We start from the raw sequence: 23,443 nt of genomic DNA on the forward strand, positions 1-23,443 counted from the left end.
TTTTGATATCAATTCTTTTCTTCTGTCTTTTTAGAATGTAACAATTACTAAACAATCTAGAAGTGTAATTCTACCTGCTCATAGAATAGCTACCCAGGCAAGACTCTCTAATCTTCACATAGATTGTATGTTGAACTATTTGTAGTAATTCTGAAGTTTTATTTTCTATCATAAAAAAAAATGACTCTATTTGATTGCAAAGAAAATACAAGGGAAAAGAAGTGAAAAATTCATAAATAAAAATGAAAATTTTGTAATCATTACTTACCATGATTACAAATACAGCTGCACGTATTGGTAGTTTATGAAAGTAAACCCATTAAATTATTGTCATTGCTGCCATCCTCTGTTAGACGGTTATTAGAAATCTGACATAAACTAATATGTATAATTATTAATTATTCGTGAATGGCCACTACGTGGCACAAAGACACGTGTTGAGTACTTCTCTTGATCCATGAAATTATTAACATTTCATATTTTTCCAAGATTCTTCTCCTTCAACATTGGGTAATTCCGTCGTGTCAGGACCTTCCTTCCAGGACTCTCCCAAGATAATCTTCTACCATATCAAACTCCTATGAGCATTCTCCTTCCTTAAGAAGATAACCTGCTATCACATGACTCTTCCTATAGGTAACGGAACCTTGCCTTATAAATACACAAACACCGAAGTAGGAGAGGATCACACAATTTTACTCTTATATTGTTACTCTACAACTTGACTTAAGCATCGGAGAGTCTCCCGAGAGTCCGCTCCGATGCTCTCTTGTATTTTTTATCTCTTGATTATGCAAGATCCTTCATCCACATCAGCTTGGTCCGTTTTCTATTGCAACACAAACAGATGATAGAATATTTGTGACAAACAAAATTGAACCGAGTTTCCCAAAGATATTCTCTCAACACCGCCGTCATTGTGCTTGGAATTGATGGGTTGTGTGGGAACAATGATGGGCATTAATGATTGCAATAGGCTCATGGATGTTCCAATTCCTAAAAGTGTGCAATGCGGCAGTGCTAGGTGGAGATGTCGACACCTGACAACTCAGACGTCCAACGGTGGATGTAAATGAGCTCGGACCATTGGATGTCCGAAGAATCATTATGTCACACCCCTATCCCGACAAGGGATAGAATACAATATCAGGGTATGATTGAGATCACACGCGTCATCCCACCTCACCGCCAGGATCTCGATGCAGTGGCCAACTCACAATCATAAACCAATATTACAATACAATAATATTAGAGTGCGAAAGACAAAGGAATATTACATTCCGAGATAGGTCAGAGTTTGCGGAAGCGTAAAAGAAATAACTATAAGATGTTCATTGGCTAATGATAATAAGTAACATAGTTACAAAATTCCTATGACCATCAAGTAGCTACCAAAAAGGTAAAACATAAAAGTTTGTACAAAACACAATGCTCAAAAATAATAAAACGGGAACGATCCCAAGTACAGGATAGCCCGTAGGCACAATCATCATGGGCAACCATCGCCATGATCCTTAGTCACTGTCTCTAGCTCCACAGTATCATCTGCATCCAAAACTAAAAAGAATGTGTACACGGGGGTTAGCTCCACCGAGCTAGTGAGAGAGAAAAGGGGATGCACACTCACACAATCACAAATAGTCCATGGTGCATGCTATTATTAATTCATTTACCACCTAACACACAATGCTAAGTCAATGGGTATATGCTACTGCAATAACTCGGGAAGACATTGTGGATCCTTCCATTCTCACCACAATGCAACCTCAATTATTACTATGGAGCCCGCGCCGGTCGTAGTCATCACCACCCAGAGGCAGACCCCGATAACCATTACTACCCCTGGCCTGGCCTCTCTAACTCTCCACAGGCAGCAGGTGCTCTGGCTACCCAACACCTAAACCCCTGTTGGTAAGGGTCGTAGCATAGGGAACTGAGCCTAACCACAGATATACTACATGAATCCTATCGTGTTGAGAGGTACATCCGGGTGTGTCAACGCCCCATTCCATCTAACACCCGGTACCAAGACAACACGGCGCATACAGCAAGAATGAGATGCAATATACAATTCCCACGTATCACGGGGGTTGGTGCCGAGACTTCCCAGACCGTAACCCAACACCAATCCATATCATCCAAATCATCATCATCGAATAAGAATAAATGCAAATATGCAATCATTCTTGAATGATAATGTCACAATATAATTCATAAATGCATGAATAAACAATAGTAAACAAGCTCAAACAGTCACCCAAACCCACTCACCAATTACTTCAAATGGAATTTGTATAAGCGCAACGATTCCCGCTCAAAATCACCCCATTGCACATATGTTGGCACCTATGGAAGTGAATAAGAGTGTGAGAGAGTGTAGGGGAGGCCTCAATGAGAAACCCCACAGTTTACATAAGTTATAAGCCTTAAAAGCGCATCGGAGGCAACGTCGGACTCGGCGAGGCTTGCCTCCGACCTTGCCTCCGACCTTCCTGCGAGCTCAGGACACATCGGAGGCAAACATCGGACTCACGCGATCTTGCCTCCGATGCAACCCAAGTGTGATTTCAAGGTCTTTAAAAGCCCAGGGTTGTCCCATTTGGTTCTCTAAGCCTCAAGGGACAAGGGAGGGGTGTCTTGGAGTCTATTTGGGTCTTAGAAACACCCAACATTCAAAGATTTAAGGGGGTTTAAAGGATCAAAAGCTCAAAAATCCAGATTTGGGGTTTTCTTTGGTGGTTGAAGCTTTAGAATCAAATAGATTCAGCAAGAGGTCAAAATAGAGGTCTTTATAGGATTGTAATGAAAATAGGAAAGCATCCTACAAGGGAAAACTACACATGACTCGAGCTAACCCTTTGGGTTTCAAAAAGAAATCCCCATCTTGGGGCTGCAACCAACGAACCACCCAAGCTCAAACGAGCAAGGGGGAAGAGAGAAAAATGGGGGAAAAGGGCACTTGGCTTACCTGGTTTGAGGTACACACGATGTACCCTCTTTAAAGCTCCAAACCAAAGATGTTTCCTTCTTCTTCTTCCCTTCCTTCTCCTTCTTCTCCTCCTTGCCGCCTCCTCTCTTCAAAGCTCTCCTCCTTTTCACGATTAGGTTAGGAAAGAAAAGAAAAAGAAAGACTAAGGAATAGTCTTACCCCTCTCTCTCATATAGAAAATCACTTTTAATGGCCTGTTTGGATAAGGCCTCATAAGTGTAGGCTAGGGTCTGTTTGGATAGGGTCAAACAACCATCCACCCCTACACAAGCTCTAAAAATCCTAACTTGGGCCCCAAGGCCCACATAAGGTCAAGTTAATAAAAAGGGGTAAGGGTAGGGTCAAACATGGCGGGACACCAATAGTACCTTAGCCACGGGTCTCACCCACAAGGGTCCTTGTCGTCGGCATTGGATGCGTGGTCGGAGGCAACCAGTAACCTTGCCTCCGATGCGAGTAGGAAGGTGGTTCCCACCATAAGAGGTCAGGGCCTTTGGACCACACTTCGAGGGCTTTGAGAGGGCAGTAAGCACACAACAAATTTGGTCAACTACTTACCCCTGACATGTCAAGGTGCAACCTCCGTGGTCCCGACTAGTTTCCACAGGCAAACTCGTACTATGGTCAATAATTTTATAGCTGAGTTTGACCACCAGTGAGAACAACTCACCAGCATAAGTGGCAGTGATAACTACACGTCACGGGGAAGAATTAATAATTAATTATACTCCCGGGGTGCGGGTATAACACATTATCCCCTCCAATTCGATGCCCGCTCCAATTCCTCCAATTTCTCACATAGGAACTAAAATGACCACCTTACCCCTGCCCGAATACACTGCCCAAGGTGGGGTAGGATGGTCATTTCCACTCCTATGTGAGGAATTGGAGGAAATTGAAGCAGGCAGAATTAGAGCTGATAATTACTCATGTCCAAACTGCCAGTTGTCGACATCTCCACCTAGCACTGCCGCACAAAATTCGCCAATAAAATTAGGGTAAATTACACATCACCTCCTAATTTTCAAACTTAACTCAAATCACCCTTGGTTTAGACCCCAATATGACAAATTAGTCCCTACTGTTAGTTTTATGCTGTTAAGTGATGATGTCAACCAATTAAATAAATTTAAATCCCTAAACTACCCTTGACCAATGTTGAAGATGAAGGGTAGTATTGTAAATTGAATTCTAATGTTTTAATACAATGGTAAAATAGTCCTTTCACACCAATAACTAACAACAGACTAACACCATTACTATAGAGGGGGTGATTTGAGTTTTTTCAAAACCAAGGGGTGATCAGAGTTTCGTTTGAAAACCATGGGATAATGTATAATTTACCCATAAAATTAATAGGAGCATTAAATACATACTGCACTGTGGCCTGTGGGATTAAGAAGCTTTTTAAAGGGAAAAACAAGACAATGAAGGCTTTCAAGCCCCACCAACATCCTCCTGCCCATATACGATTCACCCCCATGGATTTTCCTTGGGGGAAAGTATCAGGATATAATTGGAATATCACTTTCCCAGAAAATCCTGAATTTGAGACTTTATACATAATTCATCTTCCTATTAAACGAAAGTATTTGTGCTTGGAGGGCAACTAAGGATCAATCTCATGGAAATGGAAACCTTATTTTCTCCAAGGAGCTGTCAAGCCCCATAAGATTCGGATTATTCTCCTCTCCAATTCCTAAAGTGTAACAGTGCAGCAGTGCTACGTGGAGAGGATAATTTTCCTATAAGGTTCATCCCATACAGAAGCAGGAATAAGCAGCATGCTCTCCTAAGTCTAAATTCTTTGTGAGTGAAGAAAACTGGCCATTCTACCCAAAAAAAAAATAATAATAAGTGAAGAAAACTAACCTGGAAGGTTGAGTAAGAAACTAAGAGTGCTGACGGACTACAACAGCAAAGAGAACCCAAGTATATGCACTTCTACAAAAAAAATAGCCACCAGCTCCCTCACCTGATCCGAACCATTCCCAGACGAAACCTCAGTTGTAGGCCACAGAGGCCCAGAAACGGTGATGAGCACCAGAAAAATAATGCTCTCTAAAAAGAAAAGGCTGAATTTTCCTTCAACCCCGGTGACAAAAGAATCTCTTAATATACGGATTCTAGCGGTTGGATGAGACTCATTAATGGTATTTGTGTACCTTTAAACAATATATATGGGTGGGGAGGGAGGTAATGATGAAATGAAACAATTACAGAACTCCCAAATTCAAGAAGTGAGGGTGAAGGAAAACTTTCGCCAAAGAGAAAGAGGGCACGCAACGTGGATTCTTTCGAACTATGGAGATGGTTGGTTGCATTTCATAATGGATGACATATTCCACAATGGGTCAACGGCAATACCAACATCGAACATCACACTAGAGAACCTACACAGAAAAAAGTCAAATCCTACCTGTATTGTACGGAAGGCCCAATTCCAAACCAAGTCCATTTTCAAGTACATAAAAGCTTGTCAAATACACCCGGGATAACAACCAGGAGGTAAATGATCACAAAAATGTGGCGACTTCCAAAGCCAATTCCTGTCTCAGTCAGTCTTCACAAAATGGGGTGACAGCAATTTCGCAATCTCCAGGAATCCAACCGTCTCTTTCCCATCAAATATCGTCTTCAGCTTTTCATCACATCGGATCTCCCTCTTATTTGAAGGGTTCTGTAATGCATCCATAGAGACACCCTCAGTGAATAATGATATGGCAATAATCAAAGTCCACTTTATTTACCCCCATCCAACTAAAAACTGCCACAACATATATATCTATTCCAATGGAAGCTATCATCAAAATCAAGTAACACACACGAGTAATGGAACTTGCATTGGTCCATGATAAGATCATTACATTTCAAATTAGGCAACCATGGGACATAATAATTCAAAATCAGATAAAAAACTATCACCATTAATATCCACAAGGGGCCATGTATAACGTTACAGCAAATCCCTTTAATGTGGGATAGAAAGGTGAATGGCACAAGGAGGTTTCATAGCATCCCCCTCCCCCAAAAATTCTTTCATGGGCTTTTGTGTATTGTATTGAAGCTTGAAATATGTACAACTTTTTTTTTTTCCCTTTTCTGTAAGCATAATACATTATTTTTTATAATAAATCTTCTAATGTAATTTATTAGGGCATGATTTCTCTATGCAAGTATGAATCACCTCTTGAAAAGAATCTCTAGGTGGATGCTCTTGGGCATCTTTGATAGCCACATAGCAGCTTGAATGCTGCTTAAAATTTGTGGATAGGTTATCCACATCACCCTTGACATATCTGGCTACATTTTAAACAAAAATGTCAAAAGATATGGAAAATAACCAATTGGGTCTAGGCAATAGTAGGTTGCCGATGATATTACAAAAAATGTACAATAAACAATAAGCTATATGATTATTGTTGACTTTGAAATTTGATAAATGACCAATCCACATGGTCCCCGCCCACCCCCCCCCCCCCAAAATAAAATGGTCACATCGCTAAAATTAGCCCTTCATTCACTAGTAAACCTAGAGGGGGGAGGGAGAGGTGTGGATATGTTTGAAATGCAAACTAACTCTAGAAAATAGTTTGTGTTTTAGTCACAATCCAAACCTGAACCGATCCTGAACCAAGTTACAGATCACTAGTAAACCTCCCCCCCCCCCCCCTCCCCCCTCCCCCCTCCCCCCCTAAATTTCTCATTCCTCCCCTGTATAAACTTTTCTTCAAATGTAATTTGAAAGCTCCATTTCAAACCAAGAGTATGCCTAGGGCTGTTCCACAAGTGCCTTCAAAGGAAATATAGCAATCCTTGACAAAGAAACACAGTTATTGCCATACTGTCACACGAGGTAGCAAGAAAGATGAAGATAGGTGCAAAAAGGCCCAACTGAAGCCAGTCAACCAGTACCATTTATTCCCATCAATGGTGAAGCATCCTTCAGCTGATGCAAATTAAAAGATCAAACCCTTGACAAGGGCACACTTTATTTTTTATCCTTAACATAATATTACCTTCTTAAACTTCAAGTTTTGAGGATTCAAGACCATGAATAATGGACTGTCAGTGGTTAAGTGAAGAACTGCAGATTATATTGTGAAGTGGTAGCCACCAAAAGACTCGACCAGTATAAAAAACTGGATGACCCATCACAGGAACACACAAGAAATAAATTTTAAGATAATCTTGGCACAACGGTTAAGCCCAACAGAAAGGGCTGTATCACATCGAGATGTTGATTTGTTTTCCGACCCCAATGAGATGGGGAATTTGTAACCTCTGTCCCTTCATCTTTCTGAATCAAGGCCTGGCCCGGCTTGCTTTGTTCCAACAACTGGGTTTATTAACCCCCCTCAGTATACGATCGCGTGCAGTAACTGCCAGTGAAGCAAGGGGTATGGCCGCATACATATGCCCGTCAGACCCTGCAGTAGCGGGAGCCTCGTGGCTCGTGCACTGGGACACTCTTTATAAATTAAAAATAAACGGTAGTCCAATTATCAGTCCTAGGCCCCTGATTTTGAGCCACAAGAATGAATATGTGACATGGGTGCACCTGGATTAGCCACTTATCAATTTGCTGTTTAACTCAACCATATGGACCATCGTGTATTGGACTTTATGCCTTTATATATTTTTCAACTACTTTTCAGCCTCTATTTGTCGCAATGCAGACTGTTTTGCCTGAAATTTGATAGGTGTATAAAGGAAGAAAAGGCCAATCTTAAACCAAATTCGAGTGCTAGACCAGCTATCATGTGGAAACAAAAAATTATCCATCGTGCTAGGCCCAATACAATGGCCTGACATTGGTTCTTTTTGGCATAGTTTATATTTATATTTATGACCTATATATATAGTGGGCGAGCCTTGGCGCAATGGTTAAGTTGCGCTATTGTAACCTGTTAGTTGTGGGTTCAAAACTTGGAAACAGCCTCTCTTGCGAAACAGAGGGTAAGGCTGCATACATTTGCCCCTCTCAGCCCCTGCAGTAGCGAGAGCCTTGTGCATTGGGATGCTATTTGTATACAACAACAACTCAGCCTTATCCCAACTAAATGGGGTTGGCTACATGGATTCTTTCAAAAACGAAGTCAGGAAAACTGAGGTCCTCACAAAGTGAAAATAAAGTAAGAGGTATGAAAAAATGAGATAAGAAAGTGATAAATGGAAAATGAAAAATGAGAATAAGAGAAAAGAGGGAAGCCCAAGAAATCAGAAAAATCTCCAACCTGGTATCGACAACGTGGATCCTTGCCCTCCATAGGCCCTATCTGAGGTCATACCTAGCATAAGACCCAGATTATGCAAGTCATTCTTCACAACCTCACCTATGGTCATTTTAGGCCTACCCCTAGCTCTTTTAGCTCCCTCAATCGGAATCAGATCACTCTTCCTTACTAGGGTGTCCCCAGGCCTCCTCTTCACAAAAACATGCCCGATTAAATCTCTAGGGACTTTGTCATAGGCTTTCCCCAAGTCAATAAAGACCATATGGAGGTCCTTCTTGCTAGCTCTACATCTTTTCTTGAGCCTCCTCAGTAGGTAGATAGCATCTGTCATGGATCTACTTGGCATAAAACCAAATTGATTCTTCGAGATATGAGTCTCTCTTCTCAGACGAGCTTCAATAACGTTCTCCCAAAGTTTCATACTATGACTCATTAGTTTTATGCTTCTATAGTTATTGCAGCTCTGGACATCACCCTTATTTTTGTAGACCGGAACTACAATGCTTCTGCTCCAATCATCTAGCATTTTCCTTGTAATCATAATCTTGTGAAATAACTTGGTTAACCAATAAACCCCACATATTCCTCAGGTCTTCCACTCTTTTATTGGGATTTCATCCAGGCCTTGTGTCTTGTCTACTTTCATCTTTCTTAAGGCTTCTTTAACTTATACCACACTAACCTTTTGTACATATATATGATGTGAGGTGTTTTGATGACTAATGTAGTCAACTGAATCGATCATATTCAAACCATCTCCATTTAGAAGTTCACAAATATACTCATCCCTTACCAATACTCTTCCATCGTCCCCTTTTATACATCTCACATGGTCGAAATCTCTGCTCGAATCTCTCTCATTTTAGCTATCTTATAAATAGCTTTTTCTCCTTCCTTTGTGTTTAGATTACTATAGAGCTCCTCAATATTACCTAGCCCTAGCCATCCCCACCATCTTCTTAGCCTCGTTTCTGACCTCATTGTACCTCTTTTTATCTTCTGTTTCATTAGTCCATAGCCAAATCTTAAACCTCTCTTTCCTGATCTTGATGGCTACTTGGACCTCCTCATCCCACCACTAGGTCTCCCTAGGGGACTGACATCTACTCTTTGCTTATCCTAGAACTTCTTTAGCAGCCCTTTTAATACAAGTTCATCATCTTCATTGCACATCACATTGGTGTCTCCCTCAAAGTCCCACTTTCCTTTTTTGACCACATTTTCAGTAAATGTGCCTAGGGACTCCCCCTTTAGTCTCCACCATCTAATCTTAGGGTACATAGGTTCCCTCCTCCTACGCTTTTGTGTACTGAGGCACATATCTAAGACTACCAATCTATGTTCGGTGGTTAAGCTCTAGCCAAGAATAACCTTACAATCCTTACACAACATCTTGTCTGCCCTTCTAGTTAGGAAGAAGTCTATTTGACTAGTATGCATCCCATTTTTGTAGGTAACTAAGTGTTCCACTCTTTTTTCAAAGAAAATGTTCACAATAGATAGATCATAAGCTACCGCAAAGTCTAGGATTGAGGTCCCCGCCTCATTCCTTCTAACCCCGAAGACTCCATGGGCACCTTTTCATAACCTCTACAATCGCTCTTAACATGGCCATTCAGGTTACCTCCAATAATAATCGATTCATCTTGGCCAAAACCCTGCATTAAAACATCCATATGGTCCCAAAATTGGCGCTTACTATTTTCAGCCAATCCTATTTGGGGTGCGTAAACGCAAACGATATTGACAACCTCATTCTCCAACACTAGTTTGATGGAAATAATCCTATCACCCAATCTTTTGACCTCCACTACATCTTTCTTTAAATGGTTATCCACTATTATCCCATTTCCATTAATATTACTTTGGTCTCCCGAATACCAAAGTTTGAAGTTATGTAACTAGTCTCTTGGATACAAGCATGGTTCAAAAACTCGTCTCGAACAACCATCTCGACTAGGTTGAGTTTTTTGAAATCTCGAGATCTCGACGAGACAGTGTATTTTTTTTTTCCAGAACTATGTTTCAATGGGCATCGATGGGCAAATGGCCATACTTGGCTCTGAAACTTTGAGGGAAGCTTGTTTTAGTCTTAATAAACATATTTAAAGCTTCAAATTGGGAAAAAAAAACACCCAATTTGGTGTTTTGGATTTGCACCCTTGGTTGGCAGTTAAGGCCGAACTCTTAATGTAATACTTGCCTATTCTACACCTTATTTGAATCATAGTTGTCAAGGCGTTGCCTAGGCATCCAAGCGCTTTGGTCGACTTGGGCGCCTTGGTCGCCTACTTGGTGTCGCTGTGATTTTTACCCTCTCTAACACCTTGGGTCGCCTAACCGCCGTGACAACTATGGTTTGAATGATGAGACATAATTGGCAAGCAAAACAAGTAAATTATGCAATAATGGATGAAGCCACATAATATTGAATAATTATTTATGAAATAGTTAAAGACATAAAGTTTCTACTACAAACCATAAGATACAATGAAGTGTTCACAATGCATATTACATAGACACCTAACCCAAGTACAATGAATAATACATAGTTCACAATGCATATTACATAGTCCCAACAATACAATACTATGACTCTATGAGTACTGAGGAGGTCGAGATTCTCAAAAATATTCGAGATCTCACTGAGATTTCTCGAAATATTCGAAATCTCTGTCGAGTTTTTCGAAACATTGCATTTTTTTTATTTCGCATGCTATCTCGTCTCGACCAGCTCGAGTTTCTCGAGATCTCGGCAGGTTTTTGAACTATGGATACAAGCTATATTAATCCTTCGACTCCTCATAACATCTATCAACTCCAGGCTCTTACCCGTAAAGGATTCAATGTTCCAAAAAGCTAATCTAATCCTACATTTTTGGGCTTGCATCATTCCTCTCGCTTCGATGCGCCATGTCGCATACAGGGGACGCCCTAGTCAGATAAGGACGAGAAGACATGATAGCAAGAAATCATAAAAGAAGAGGATCGATGCAAAAAGGTGATTGGCTGAATAAATAAAGTATCAGTAGCGTACTTGACTTACCACTATAAGAAAATAGATATATAGTAGATAAGAATATGAATATACAAAGGGTACTTAAATGCATTAAAAGACACTCACACAGCTGAAAAAAAGGTGCATATTCAAACAGAGCAAGATATCGGGATGATACAACAATGCAAAGAACTAAACAAATAAATGTTGGAAAGCGTGTAATTGAGCACACCAATAACGAACCAAAACCAAGAATGTAAAGAAGAAGAGATGAGGAAAAGATGATGAAGAGAAGAGAACTGTCGAACTTGACAGTCTCCCTCACTTTGTTTATATTTATACTAAACAAATTACACTGAGGGAATTCCTAATCATATTAGGATTCCAAATTACAATAGGAAAATAGAAAATAAATTATAACTAGAACTAGGACTAGAGACTCCAACTAGGACTAGGAAACTTTAACTAAAACATAATCACAAATAGGAGAGACTCATATGGAGGGAAATCTCTACTAGAATATTGGAATATTCTAATCGAGATATCCTCTTCTCCCTATGAGCTCGATATACTTTAACACTCCCCCTCAAGCTGGAGCGTACGAATCACCTAGATCCAGCTTGGAACAACTTCGACAAAAAACAAATCCAAACAGCAGCTTTGTAAACATATCACCAAGTTGATTGGTAGTAAAGACAAATGGAGTAGCAATCAACTTCTTCATAACAACATCCCAAACAAAGTGACAATCAACCTCAATGTTCTTGGTCCTCTCATGAAAAACAGGATTACCTGCAATGTAGATAACGGCTTAATTATCACAAAACATCTGCATAGGTTGAGTGATGGGAAATCCTAACTCCTGGAGCAAAGATTTTACCCACATCAACTCAGTTGTAGTATGTGCCATCGCTCGGTATTTAGCCTCAGCATTCGACTGAGCAACGACGGTTTGTTTCTTGCTTTTCCAGGTGACCAAATTACCCCCCCCACAAAGCTATAATAACCAGTAGTAGAACATCTATCACCTTCAGTACCAGCCCAATCAGCATCAGAAAACCCAACCAAATTAGCATTTCGATTAGGTCGATAAATAAGACCCTTGCCAGGAGCACTCTTCAGATATCACAACACATGCAAGCAGCATCCCAATTGGACATTGCATAAATTGACTAATAACTCCAAAGGCATAAAAGATATATATGGGCGAGTGACAAGTTTTCCAACTAATATTTCTATACCGGTGAACATTTGAAAAATCCTCACTCTCAATGGACCCAAGTTTTTTATGGGGGTCCATGGGAGTATCTGCTGGTTTGGAAGCAAGCATTCCAGTGTTAGTTAAAAGGTCGGGGACATATTTTCTTTGAGATAAGTTAACACCTATTTTGCTTCGCAAAACTTCAATACCAAAGAAATACTTGAGAATATCCAAGTCTTTCATATGAAAATGCTAATGAAGATATGCTTTAACTTGAGCAATACCAGAAACATCATTACCAGATATAATAATGTCATCCACATAAACTACCATTACCACCACCTTTGAACTCTGACGACGAATAAAAACAGAACGGTCAGAATAATACTGTGAGAATCCAACCTGAGTAACAATGGAGCTGAACTTATTAAACCATGAGCTTGGAGATTGTTTCAACCCATAAATTGCCTTGCGTAGTTTGCAAACCTTGGTAGAATTCTCCCCCTGAGCAACATACCCAGGAGGTTGCTCCATATAAACCTCCTCTTGAAGATCACCATAGAGAAAGGCATTTTTTATATCCATCTGATATAAAGGCCAATCAAAATTAACAGCCTAAGGAAAAAAGATCCGATTGGAATTCAAACGAGCAACTGGAGAGAGTCTCAAAGTAATCAACACCATATGTTTGAGTATAGCCTTTAGCAACCAAGCGGGCCTTTAGCCACTCAACAAAACCATCCGGATTGTATTTGATAGTATTTTTTTTTTACCCCGAATATTATCTGAGACCCGGGGGAGGCCCCTAAACTTTATTAATAAAGAGTGCTAAAATGATAAAACAACGAGGGGGACATAGCCGCCTTACCCCAGCCCAAGGGTACAATATCTCTAAAAAAACTCACCTAACTCCTGCCCATACATCGACATCAGAAAAAACAACAACCTACCTACCACCAGCCTCAAAACCATTAACACCTAAGGATTGGGAAACCCAATCTATCTTCCCAAAGAATCCGACTGAGATCCTGGGGGAGAGCACCCACATCGTGGAACACACTATTAGAAACAGCCTCACAAGCCCGATTGGCTAGATGATCCGCAGCCCGATTGCTTTCCCTAAACGCAAAAATAACGTTCGTCCTGGTCAGCGTACAAAAATTAAGGATTTCTTAAAACAAATACCAACCCTTCCACAAAGTGCAACTTTTTTGGGTGACCATTTGGGTCATTGCCGAATCAGAGTTAACCACAACATCCGATAATCCCAACTCCACACACAACTTCAGCCCATCACACAACGCCCTCAGCTCAGCCAAAGAGTTCGTGCATTCACCATTAAAATTAGAAAACGCCATTATCATTCTTCCCTCCTTATCCCTAAGAATCCACCCCCCCCCCCCACCACCAAGCCCAGGATTACCTTTGCAGGCACCGTCAACATTGAGTTTGACCGAAACAAAGGGGGAACACCAATAGACAAGCCGTGGCAATTTAGCCCCTGAAGTCGTACTTCTTAATCCAAAACATTCCAGGATAAGCGCTTCCCTAGCACACCCTGAATGTTTGAATTTTGCAAGGTATAATAGTCCCTGTTGTTCTTATACCCTCACCATGCCTACGATTATTTCTTTCGTGCCAAAGCTCCCATACTATTAGAGAAGGGAGAACACCCATGATAAAGCCACAGAGATTGCTCAATCTACCCAATCCCTGCCATAGGCGAATCCTACTCCTTACATCCTGAGCCTGCACAGCAGCTACATCAAATACCATAGAAAAATGAGTTCTTACCTTCGATGCCACCACCCCATCTACAAGACAGTGATCCATCGACTCCATACATGGGTTCCCACAACACCCACACCTGGACGCCATCAGAATGTCCAAGGACATCAACGCATCATCCGTGGGAACCTTACCATTGAAAATCTGCCAGGTGAAAAAAGCGATTTTAGTCGGGAGTGTCTGGTTCTAAATCCATTTGGCATATGAAACATTAGGAAAATGAAGTCTAATTTCATTCCAAGTCGATTTGGACGTGAATCGTCCGTCACCAACGGGGGTCCACACCATCCGGTCATCTGTATTTGTAAACACCATTTTCCAATTAGCAATGTTGTCCTTGGTCTCCATGCTATCAATTTTGTTTAAGACCTCCATCTCCCACATTCCACTCTGAAGCACCGCATCTTTCACACTAATAGAATCATCCACCTGCAGAGCGTTATCGACCAAATCAATTAGAGGATCCTCACCAAACCAATTATCCAACCAAAATTTTGCATTACCAGTGCCTATCAACCATCTGGACCTAGCCAGGAAAAAATCCTTATAGGCAAGGATGTTCCTCCATAATTTTGACCCTATCCTCCTTGGCTCGCTTATGACAAAGTGCAAGCCCTTTAAAAAATTTAGCTCTGAAAAAAGTGCTCCATAGTGAACTTTCAGAAACAATGCGCCAAAGACCCTTAAGCCTCAACGATAACCCAATATCCTCTAGTCTCCTAACACCCAAACCACCCTCCGCCAGGGGCCTACACACTTTGGCCCAACTGACCCAATGATGACGCTTCCCCCATTTTGAATTATTTGATAGTATAAACCCATCGCCACTTAACAAGATCCTTCCTAGTAGGTAATGAAACCAGAGTCCAAGTATTCCGAGATAATAAAGCATCCATCTCGGTATCCATGGCAGCCTTCCAACCAGGATGAGAGAACGCCTCATGATGGATGTGAGGTATAAAATTAGTAGATAAAGCAGAAGCAAGTGGGTGATAGTGGGAAGGAAGATGAGAAATAGAAACATATTGTTCAATAGGATAAACAATTAAGGCTTTGTGGGGTTTCTTAGTATAAGACCGAGTACCTTTACAAACAGCAATGGGTTAAGTCGATGGAGCCCTCAGCATCAGAGTCAGATTGAGTGTCGAGTTGATCAGCGTCTGCTGTAGCAGATGGCAAGTCAGAAGAAGTAGTAGCAGTGGGGGATGGACTAGGTATAGTTGGTGGGACAGTAGATGATGGTATAGGAGTAGTGGTAGATAGTAAGGTCGGTGGTCGATGTCGGCGACGGTGATAAACCTGAACTGGTAAGGGAATGGAAATGGGAACAAGTATTGGTGGACCTAGAAGATCTTCAGTGTTCACTATGGACGGTACAGAAATACGAGAAAAATAAGGAATATTTAAAAAAAAAAAAAAAAAGTAACGTCATCACTAATAAACTATTTATTAGAAATGGAATCAAAACATTTATACCTTTTTTGAGTATGAGTGTAACCAAGAAAGACACATTTAATAGACCGAGGAGATAGTTTATCAATGGTAGGGTGAAGAATGTGAACGAAACACATGCAACCAAAAACACGTGGTGGAGAGGAAAATAAAGAACTATCCGGATAAAGAATAGAAAAAGGAATTTTATTATGTAAAACCGAGGACGACATACGATTAATAAAATAACAAGCAGTAAGTATGGCATCACACCAAAAACGTTTGGCAACATTTAAGTAGAGCATAATAGATCGGGCAACTTATAGTAAGTGTTGATTTTGGCGTTCAGCCACTCCATTTTGTTGTGGAATGTACGAGCAATTAGTTTGGTGAATAATACTATGAGTGATGCAAAAATCAGAAATCTCAATTTGAATGTACTCAAGAGCATAACCAGAACAAAATATGGCAAATTGAGTCTTTATTTCTTGATAAAAAATTTTAAATACAGTACGAAATTGAGTCCGATCTTTCAACAAATAAACCAAGTGGATCTCTAGTGTATTTTAATTTGCCCTTGGCATGTATGTAAGCTTGCACTGCCTGGGCCCACAATACATAATTTGAAACTCCGGAGAGTTTAATTGTAGTTATCTGAACTTGGACATTGTCCATTGGTGGTTTGGAATCAGCCATCAAACCAGATTAGGGTAACAGCAACAGCAATATATTAATCAGCTCTTAAAAAGAACCAGATTAGGGTTGAAATAACCCTAAACAGCAGCAGTAAATTCAGCAGTAGCAAAGTTAGGTTGTGATAACCTAAATCAGTGGTAGTGATATCGGTGGAACCAATAACCAGAACAGTAGATTTGGCAGTGTCGAATTAGGGTTTGAGAACTCACATTAGCAGAAAAACACAACTGTTTAGTGGGAAATATTAATCCAAAGAGTTTACCAACTCAAATCAGCAGGAATTAGACTGCCGAGTGTTGTTCTGGGAGAAGGAAAATAGAATCCAAAAACTCACCAGAAAAATTGGATCAATTAGAGAAGAAAAGCTCACCAAAACTTTCAATGTTCGATAATAATCCACTATCGCAGAGAGAGTTTATTCTTCAAGAAGTTGCAGATATTATCTTCAAAGAATACCGCAGCTTGAAAAGGAAAGTCTCCAATCGATCAGGCATTCAGGTATGTAAGAGAACCCTAGTTTTCAATTGAAAACTCCATCTAGGATTTAAATTGTATTAATATGCAGCATAGGGTGCTGCACCCTTTTAAGAAAAACTTAAATAAGAACCTTCAAACCAGAATCGCCCACTTAAAGGTTGTGCTCTGATACCATGTAACTGAGCACACTAATAAAGAACCAGAACCGAGAATGTGGAGAAGAAGATGGAGAAGAGAAGAGAATAGGAAAACAGAAAATAAATTAGAACTAGAACTAGGAACTAGGACTAGAGACTCCAACTAGGACTAGGAAACTTTAACTAAAACATAAACACAAATAGGAGAGACTCATGAGGGGAATCTCGACTAGAATACTGAAATATTCTAATCGAGATATCCTCTTCTCCCTATGAGCTCGATATACTTTAACAAAGCGTAAACATGTGATTCAAACACAAACAAATATCTTGGCACCTCCCACACCAAATTAAAAGAGAATGCTACCAATATGGTGAAGCAACTTGTGCCACGCTAAGCAAGGTGATTAAGCAGTAGATTAAGCAGTATATATGCTTGCCGCTCAAACACATAAATAGAGGAATGCAGTACAAATAGAAGATTCAACTCAATGGGTAGCAACAAGGACCAGACTACTATACAACAATCATACTTTACTAAGTTCGCTAAGATCTAGTAAAGCAAATCGTAATTAAGTATATAAATAACTATTGGGCAAAGTAGGAGAGCAAGTGCACGTGTAAGTGTGAGTGCAAGTGTAAGTATATCAAGTTATCTCTACTACAAAGAAGAGGTGGCAAAGATAGCTGTATGATGTAGAGTGTAAGCAAGTAAATAGACAACTATGGCAATATACGAGATAATGCCAATGTGAAGTTTAGGTGAAGTGTAAGTGCGAATATAGGTGTAAAGTGAAAGTGGGGATTTGAGTGTAGGTGTAACTATAAGTACAAGTTCAAGAGATATCCCTTACTACTCAGGGTAGTCTGAAGCCAGCAGCCTAACACTAAAAATGTTGACAGAGTGATGTAGAGGCGGAGGGTCCAGCGTATCACAGGTGGTGGGTGGAGGGACCAAACACTGTTCATCCTTCTATAGGGGGAGGTCGAACAGTATGGAGAGTGTCTGGTGTGAAACTGCTCACCCTTCTCACACTCTTGTATGGGGTCGAACAGGAGGGTGAGCTCGAATAGAGGAGCAAGGAGTCAAATAAGATAGGTAGTCAGAGAACGAGAAGGGGGAAGTCAATGGCGTTGGGAGGTGTGAATCTGTTCACCCTTCTCACACTTCTCAGAGTGCAAAATCAAATTGGGATGGTCGGTGTCGGGTTTCGGTTCCAAGGGAAAGGGGGAGATCGAGATGGTCGGTGTTGAGTTTGGTTCTATAACAAAAGTTGAAAAGTAGGTAGGATCATGGAGCGAACAGCAGTAGGGCAGAGGGGTTCAATGTAAGTGAGTCAGAGAGAGAGAGAGAGTCGATGGGTAGGGGAAAACTAGGGTAGTAGAGAAAATCGATGGAGAATCGTGTGAGGTCAGAGAGAATATGGGGTGAGTTGGGGTCAGAGAGTTAAGTGAGGTCAAAGAAAATCTAGGGTGAGTTGGGGTTTTGGCGGTGAGAATCGATGGAAGAGTCGTGTGGATGGTCCGTTTTGGTTTGGGTTCTGGCAATGAGAGACGATGGGTAGAGGAAATGTATCGGAGTAAGGTCAGAGAGAGTCGTGTGAGGTCAAAGAGAAAATCTGGGGGTGAGTTGAGGTCAGAGAGTCATGTGAGGTTAGAGAGAAAATCTGGCGGTGAGAGTCAATGGGAGAGTCGTGTGGATGGTCGTAGTTGGGTTTGGGTTCTGGCAGTGAGAGGAAATCGATGGGAGCGAGGTCAAAGAGAGTTGATGGATGTACAGAGAGAATCCGACGATGGGTTTGGGGAGTTATAGCTTCATATACAAGAGGTTTCGACAGTGGGTTTGGGGAAGAGAGATCAGTGATAGAGCCGAGAAGATTTGTTGGGTGAAGTTGGGGAGGAGGTGAGGGGAGTGGGAGGAGCGGGGGATTGGGGGTATACTTACCAGTGAGAGACCTCGCCGACCACCGCTACCTGAGGAGTTGGGAGTGGGAATTGACCGTTGGCGAGCTTGAGTGTTCAATTTGTACAAAGTGGTAGCCACAATTGGAATTCAGTGACTTTGATATGAGTTTTGGATGGAATTGTTTGATTAAATCAGTGAATATTATAAATATATATTATATTATATATAATAATAATAATATAAATATATATTATATTATAAAATGCTGTATTATATATAATATTATAATATATTCAGATTGAGGAAACCAAAAGAGCCAAGGTAGGCCAAAAATTACCATAGGATAAGCGGCGGAAAAACATGCTTAGCTTCGGCCTCATATCATGTATGATTTCAAATAGAGCTGATTAGAGAGCTTGGATCCATGTGGGCGAACCCATTTAGTTGGGATAAGGCTATGTTATTGTTGTATAGTACAAATTATAAAATGTAATATATAATAGTACACTAAGTGAGACAGAGAGAGAGGCAAACTAGTCAAAGGAATATGGCCTTCTAATTGGTATGATAATGGTGTGTGGCTGGTGTTGACTTTCCAAACCCAAAGATACTAACTCTATCACGAGTTCCAATGCTAGCATCATAGCTTGCATACCAGAAGAATAATGAAACTGGTTAGCAACATGGACAAGTGCCTATTCGTCCATAGACTTTCCCATCTCTTCTACAAAAAGTTTTGCAGAGTAATACTTCACAATCGAGCACACAAGATATCGAAGCGGATATCTTTAATTAGCCACAGAGAAAAGTGAGGTTAGGGGGTAAGAGAGAGAGAGAGAGAGGCAAAAGGGAGGCTTATATTGATTTATTTTAATGAGAAATAGGGGTCATAAATCATACCAAACACATCTATTTATGTTTGTGTCCGATAAACATAAATTTAAACTATAACAAAGAGAGCCCCCACTGACTGTATTTACCATTATGAAAAAGACAAATTTTGCTTTGTTGCTAGTCAACAAGCTATTCAATACATGAAAATCTAAAGAAATTTGCATGTCACAAACTCCACATAAATAATAAGTGCACACACTGTCAAACTCACCAACCACTGATGTTTCCAAAACCAGAAAAGATGCTGGAAAATTCTGGCCTGATGCTTTAAAATTAACATAGTTGACATGGATGTTGCCATTGAACAGGAGTGGAGTTAGTGGCCTTCCGGTTAAGTCATGGAATGTTGATAGGGTGGTCAAATGTTCAACTCACCTCAGCCGTTTGGTCTCAGAATGTAATTTCTTAACAACAAACATGTCTATCCACCCCACAGCCTGGACGTCCAACCATCATATTCAAATGACCTGAGTTGGTCCAATTGTTCAGAGGTCCATTTACCAGCCAAAGATCTTTGATTAACCCTGTCCTTGGGGTGTCAGGCTGTTCAGGCTGTTCAGGCTAATGCAGTGGCATTATCTTAATTGGACACCGGCATGGCCCGCTCTGGAAACCCAAACCCAAACGGAACCGGCAGCTGGTAGTGACTTATTTAGTCATTTGGGGTTAATAATGTAATTTTTATTCTAGTTCTTTGAGAGATAGCTACGTAGGAGATTTGCTTTGAGTTGTTAATTTCCTAGCTTGTTTTAGTTTCTATTTTGTGTTGAGTCCTTATATACTATCTACCCAATGATGAAATTAAAATGGAATGAAATTGATTCAAGCTGGCTGCTGCTTACCATGAGGGTTGAAGGATGGTTTGATTGTTGTTTCTGCTTCTCAATCTCTTCCCCGTTTCAGGTGCCATCTTCCTTCTTTCTCTTATTCTTCTTGTTGTTTTGCTCACTCTCCCAGCAGATACTCTGTTCCAGCAACCGTAGAAACCACAAAAGAGGGTTCTCTCTCCCGCAATACTTTAACTTTCAAACTGAAATTCTAGGGTTTGGAACTCAATTTAGGGTTGACTAAACCCAAGAACCATTGGCCCCCAATCTCTATCTCTCTCTCTCCAATCGTGAGAACCAAATCAAAACCAACGGTTGTTCCTCTTGTTACAGCTGGACCTGAGTTGCAGACACGTTCATTCATGTTTTGGGTGCTCTCCGGTTGGAATCAATAGGCCACGGTATTAGGCTATTAGCTACCTTCCCCAGAAATTTAGAGTCTCTGAGCCCATTTGGTTGAGATTCGAAACCAGAATTAATCGGGTTCTACCGCTGGCTATCCCCATCGTGAGGCTGAAGACGACCTTTGAGTCGTAATTCTTATTTAGCACTAGATTCCCTTCTAACCCAAAATACTGCTCCACTTCATCCTCCATCCTACTTCTATCCTTATTTTATGTTAACACCAAGACTACCCTTAACCTTTAATGCCTAATTCCTGCCTTATTCATATACCTAAGTGCCCCTTTAATATTCTGTTTATTTACAATTTTGCCACTTCTCTTTAATACTTGGATTTTGTTGATTGGGTGGGCCTATAAGCAATCCGAACCAGGATTTTCAAACCTTGGATTGCATCATTGGCCTTGTGGTCAATGGTACAATAGGGGTGACCCACCCAGTCCAACAGTCCATGAGAAACTGGGTGAAGATGATTATGAAATAACAGAACAATACATCAAACAAAAATGTTTCCAGCCACAAGGAATCCAGACCACAACCTTCACATATATGATGCAGGCAAGAGATCTTAAACTCAACCACAAAGCAAGGTACTAAAACTCGGGTCTCGGTACCAACTCGGCTCTTGGAAAAACCGAGACGAGTCGAGATCTCGCTGAGTTGGTGCATTTTTTTTTTCCAACTCGAAGCCTCAACTTTGGGTCAACCCGAGATCCGAGATCTCACCGAGATATGTCGAGTTAGGTAAGGTATTTAAGTGGTAGGTGGGTTAAAAAAATCGGTCAAAACCGAGATCCGAGATCTCACCGAGATCTCGCCGAGATATTGCACTTTTGAGACTCGCAGGCAGTCTCGTCTCGACTTTTCCAAAAACCGAGAAACTCAACGAGATCTCGCGAGTTCTCGAACTATGCCACAAAGCAATGCAGTAGATATTTCTCAGTCTAAAGTATGAAATTATATAACAATATAGATCAGGTGAAAGTTTGATACGACTCAGGTGAACCTTATTGGAATGAGAAACATTCAACTCAAGTTATCCTAGTCATGATGAACAAAGCTCAGTTATGACTCAGTCCCCCTGAGCAATGGAAGTGAAGCTATTCTATAGGTCTATAGGATATAACACCAGTAGATTAAATCAAGGTTATATTCACAACAACAACAACTCAGCCTTATCCCAACTAAATGGGGTCGGCTACATGGATCCTTGCCCTCCAATCAGCTCTACTTGAGGTCATATTTGAAACAAGCCCTAAGCTATGCATGTCTTTCCTCACCACTTGCCCTAAGGTCATTTTAGGTCTGCCCCTGGCTCTTTTAGTTCCTTCAATCTGAACCAAATCACTCCTCTGTACTAGAGCATCCAAAGGCCTCCATTGAACATGGCCATGCCACCTCAAACAACTTTCTCGTAGCTTATCACATATTGGTGATCATTCCTTACTTCATCCTTCCTAGTTTTTCCACTCATCCATCTTAACATCCTCATCTCCACTACACTAAGTTTATCTATATGATGCTTCTTAACTGCCTAACATTCCACACCATACATCATAGCTGGTCGTATGACTGTTGTTGAAATTCGTGTTTATAGGAGCAAATATGTCTTTTCCTTTATTTCTTTTAGTCTTTCATTGTATCAGTTTATGTAGGGGCAGTTCTGTCCTTACAGTATTTTTCTTATTTGGTTATTAATATATCCTTGGCTGACCTGCGATAGAACATTCTGTTCTACCGCAGGTCCCTTCCTCCATTGGGGTTTGCGTGGACGACTCCTCTTCCTCTTTTTCTTCTTTCTTCTTCTTCTTCTTCTAATCTCTGGTCTGATTAATTATTCTCTGATTTTATAACATGGTATCAGAGCACTTTTAATCAGATTGGAGTTTCCCCTCGATTTTCTGCTGATCTCTTCTTCTCGATTTCCCCTTGTGGTGTGCAGCCACCCATAGCTGCTTCTACTATGGTTTAATTCCACTCCTATCAATAATTAATGGAGTGATTTTATTACAATCTACCTGCTACTAGTTGCTGATTGGATGTTTACATCAACCACAACCAATATTGCAAGAATCGATCTCCAGAGAAAACCCTGACACCTATCGATCTCATATGGGAGCCTGGTTGTTGAAGCTCAGCTATGAAGTTCTGTGTTTTGTGAACTATTTATGGTGGTCAATTGCTACTGCAGTGTACTATTTCTGCTGCATAATCGAGTTTGTGGTCTCCTTCCCAACATCCTGATCTCGATCTTATGGTTGGTTGGTTGGTTTTCTCGGCTTTGGCTTCTGGACCTGCTGCTGTTTTACATACTGTTGCACCCTATTGTTGGTGTATTCTGCCCCTCTACCTACTGGAGTTAGCTAAGTTAGCTACTCCTCATTATTTCTTCAAGGAATTTCTGCTCCTTGGTTGTTTCTTCCAGAACCAATTGCTGCTGCCTACCAAGTGTTTGAAGGA

The 23,443-nt window shown here is 40.7% G+C and overlaps 1 protein-coding gene across 1 annotated transcript in view; it reads right to left on the reverse strand.

Moving 5' to 3' along the window:
- Positions 1–5,413: 5,413 nt before the first annotated feature.
- Positions 5,414–23,443, reverse strand: part of LOC122645519 (protein TRI1-like) — a 31,718-nt gene continuing 13,688 nt past the window's right edge. Inside the window, exon 2 of the mRNA XM_043838829.1 lies at positions 5,414–5,669. Coding sequence (XP_043694764.1) covers positions 5,544–5,669 — 126 coding nt within the window. The 3' untranslated portion in view covers positions 5,414–5,543. The remainder of the gene's footprint in view (positions 5,670–23,443) is intronic.

The sequence above is a fragment of the Telopea speciosissima genome, chromosome 11 (genome assembly GCF_018873765.1).
Source record: "Telopea speciosissima isolate NSW1024214 ecotype Mountain lineage chromosome 11, Tspe_v1, whole genome shotgun sequence".
NCBI classification, from domain to species: Eukaryota; Viridiplantae; Streptophyta; class Magnoliopsida; order Proteales; family Proteaceae; genus Telopea; species Telopea speciosissima.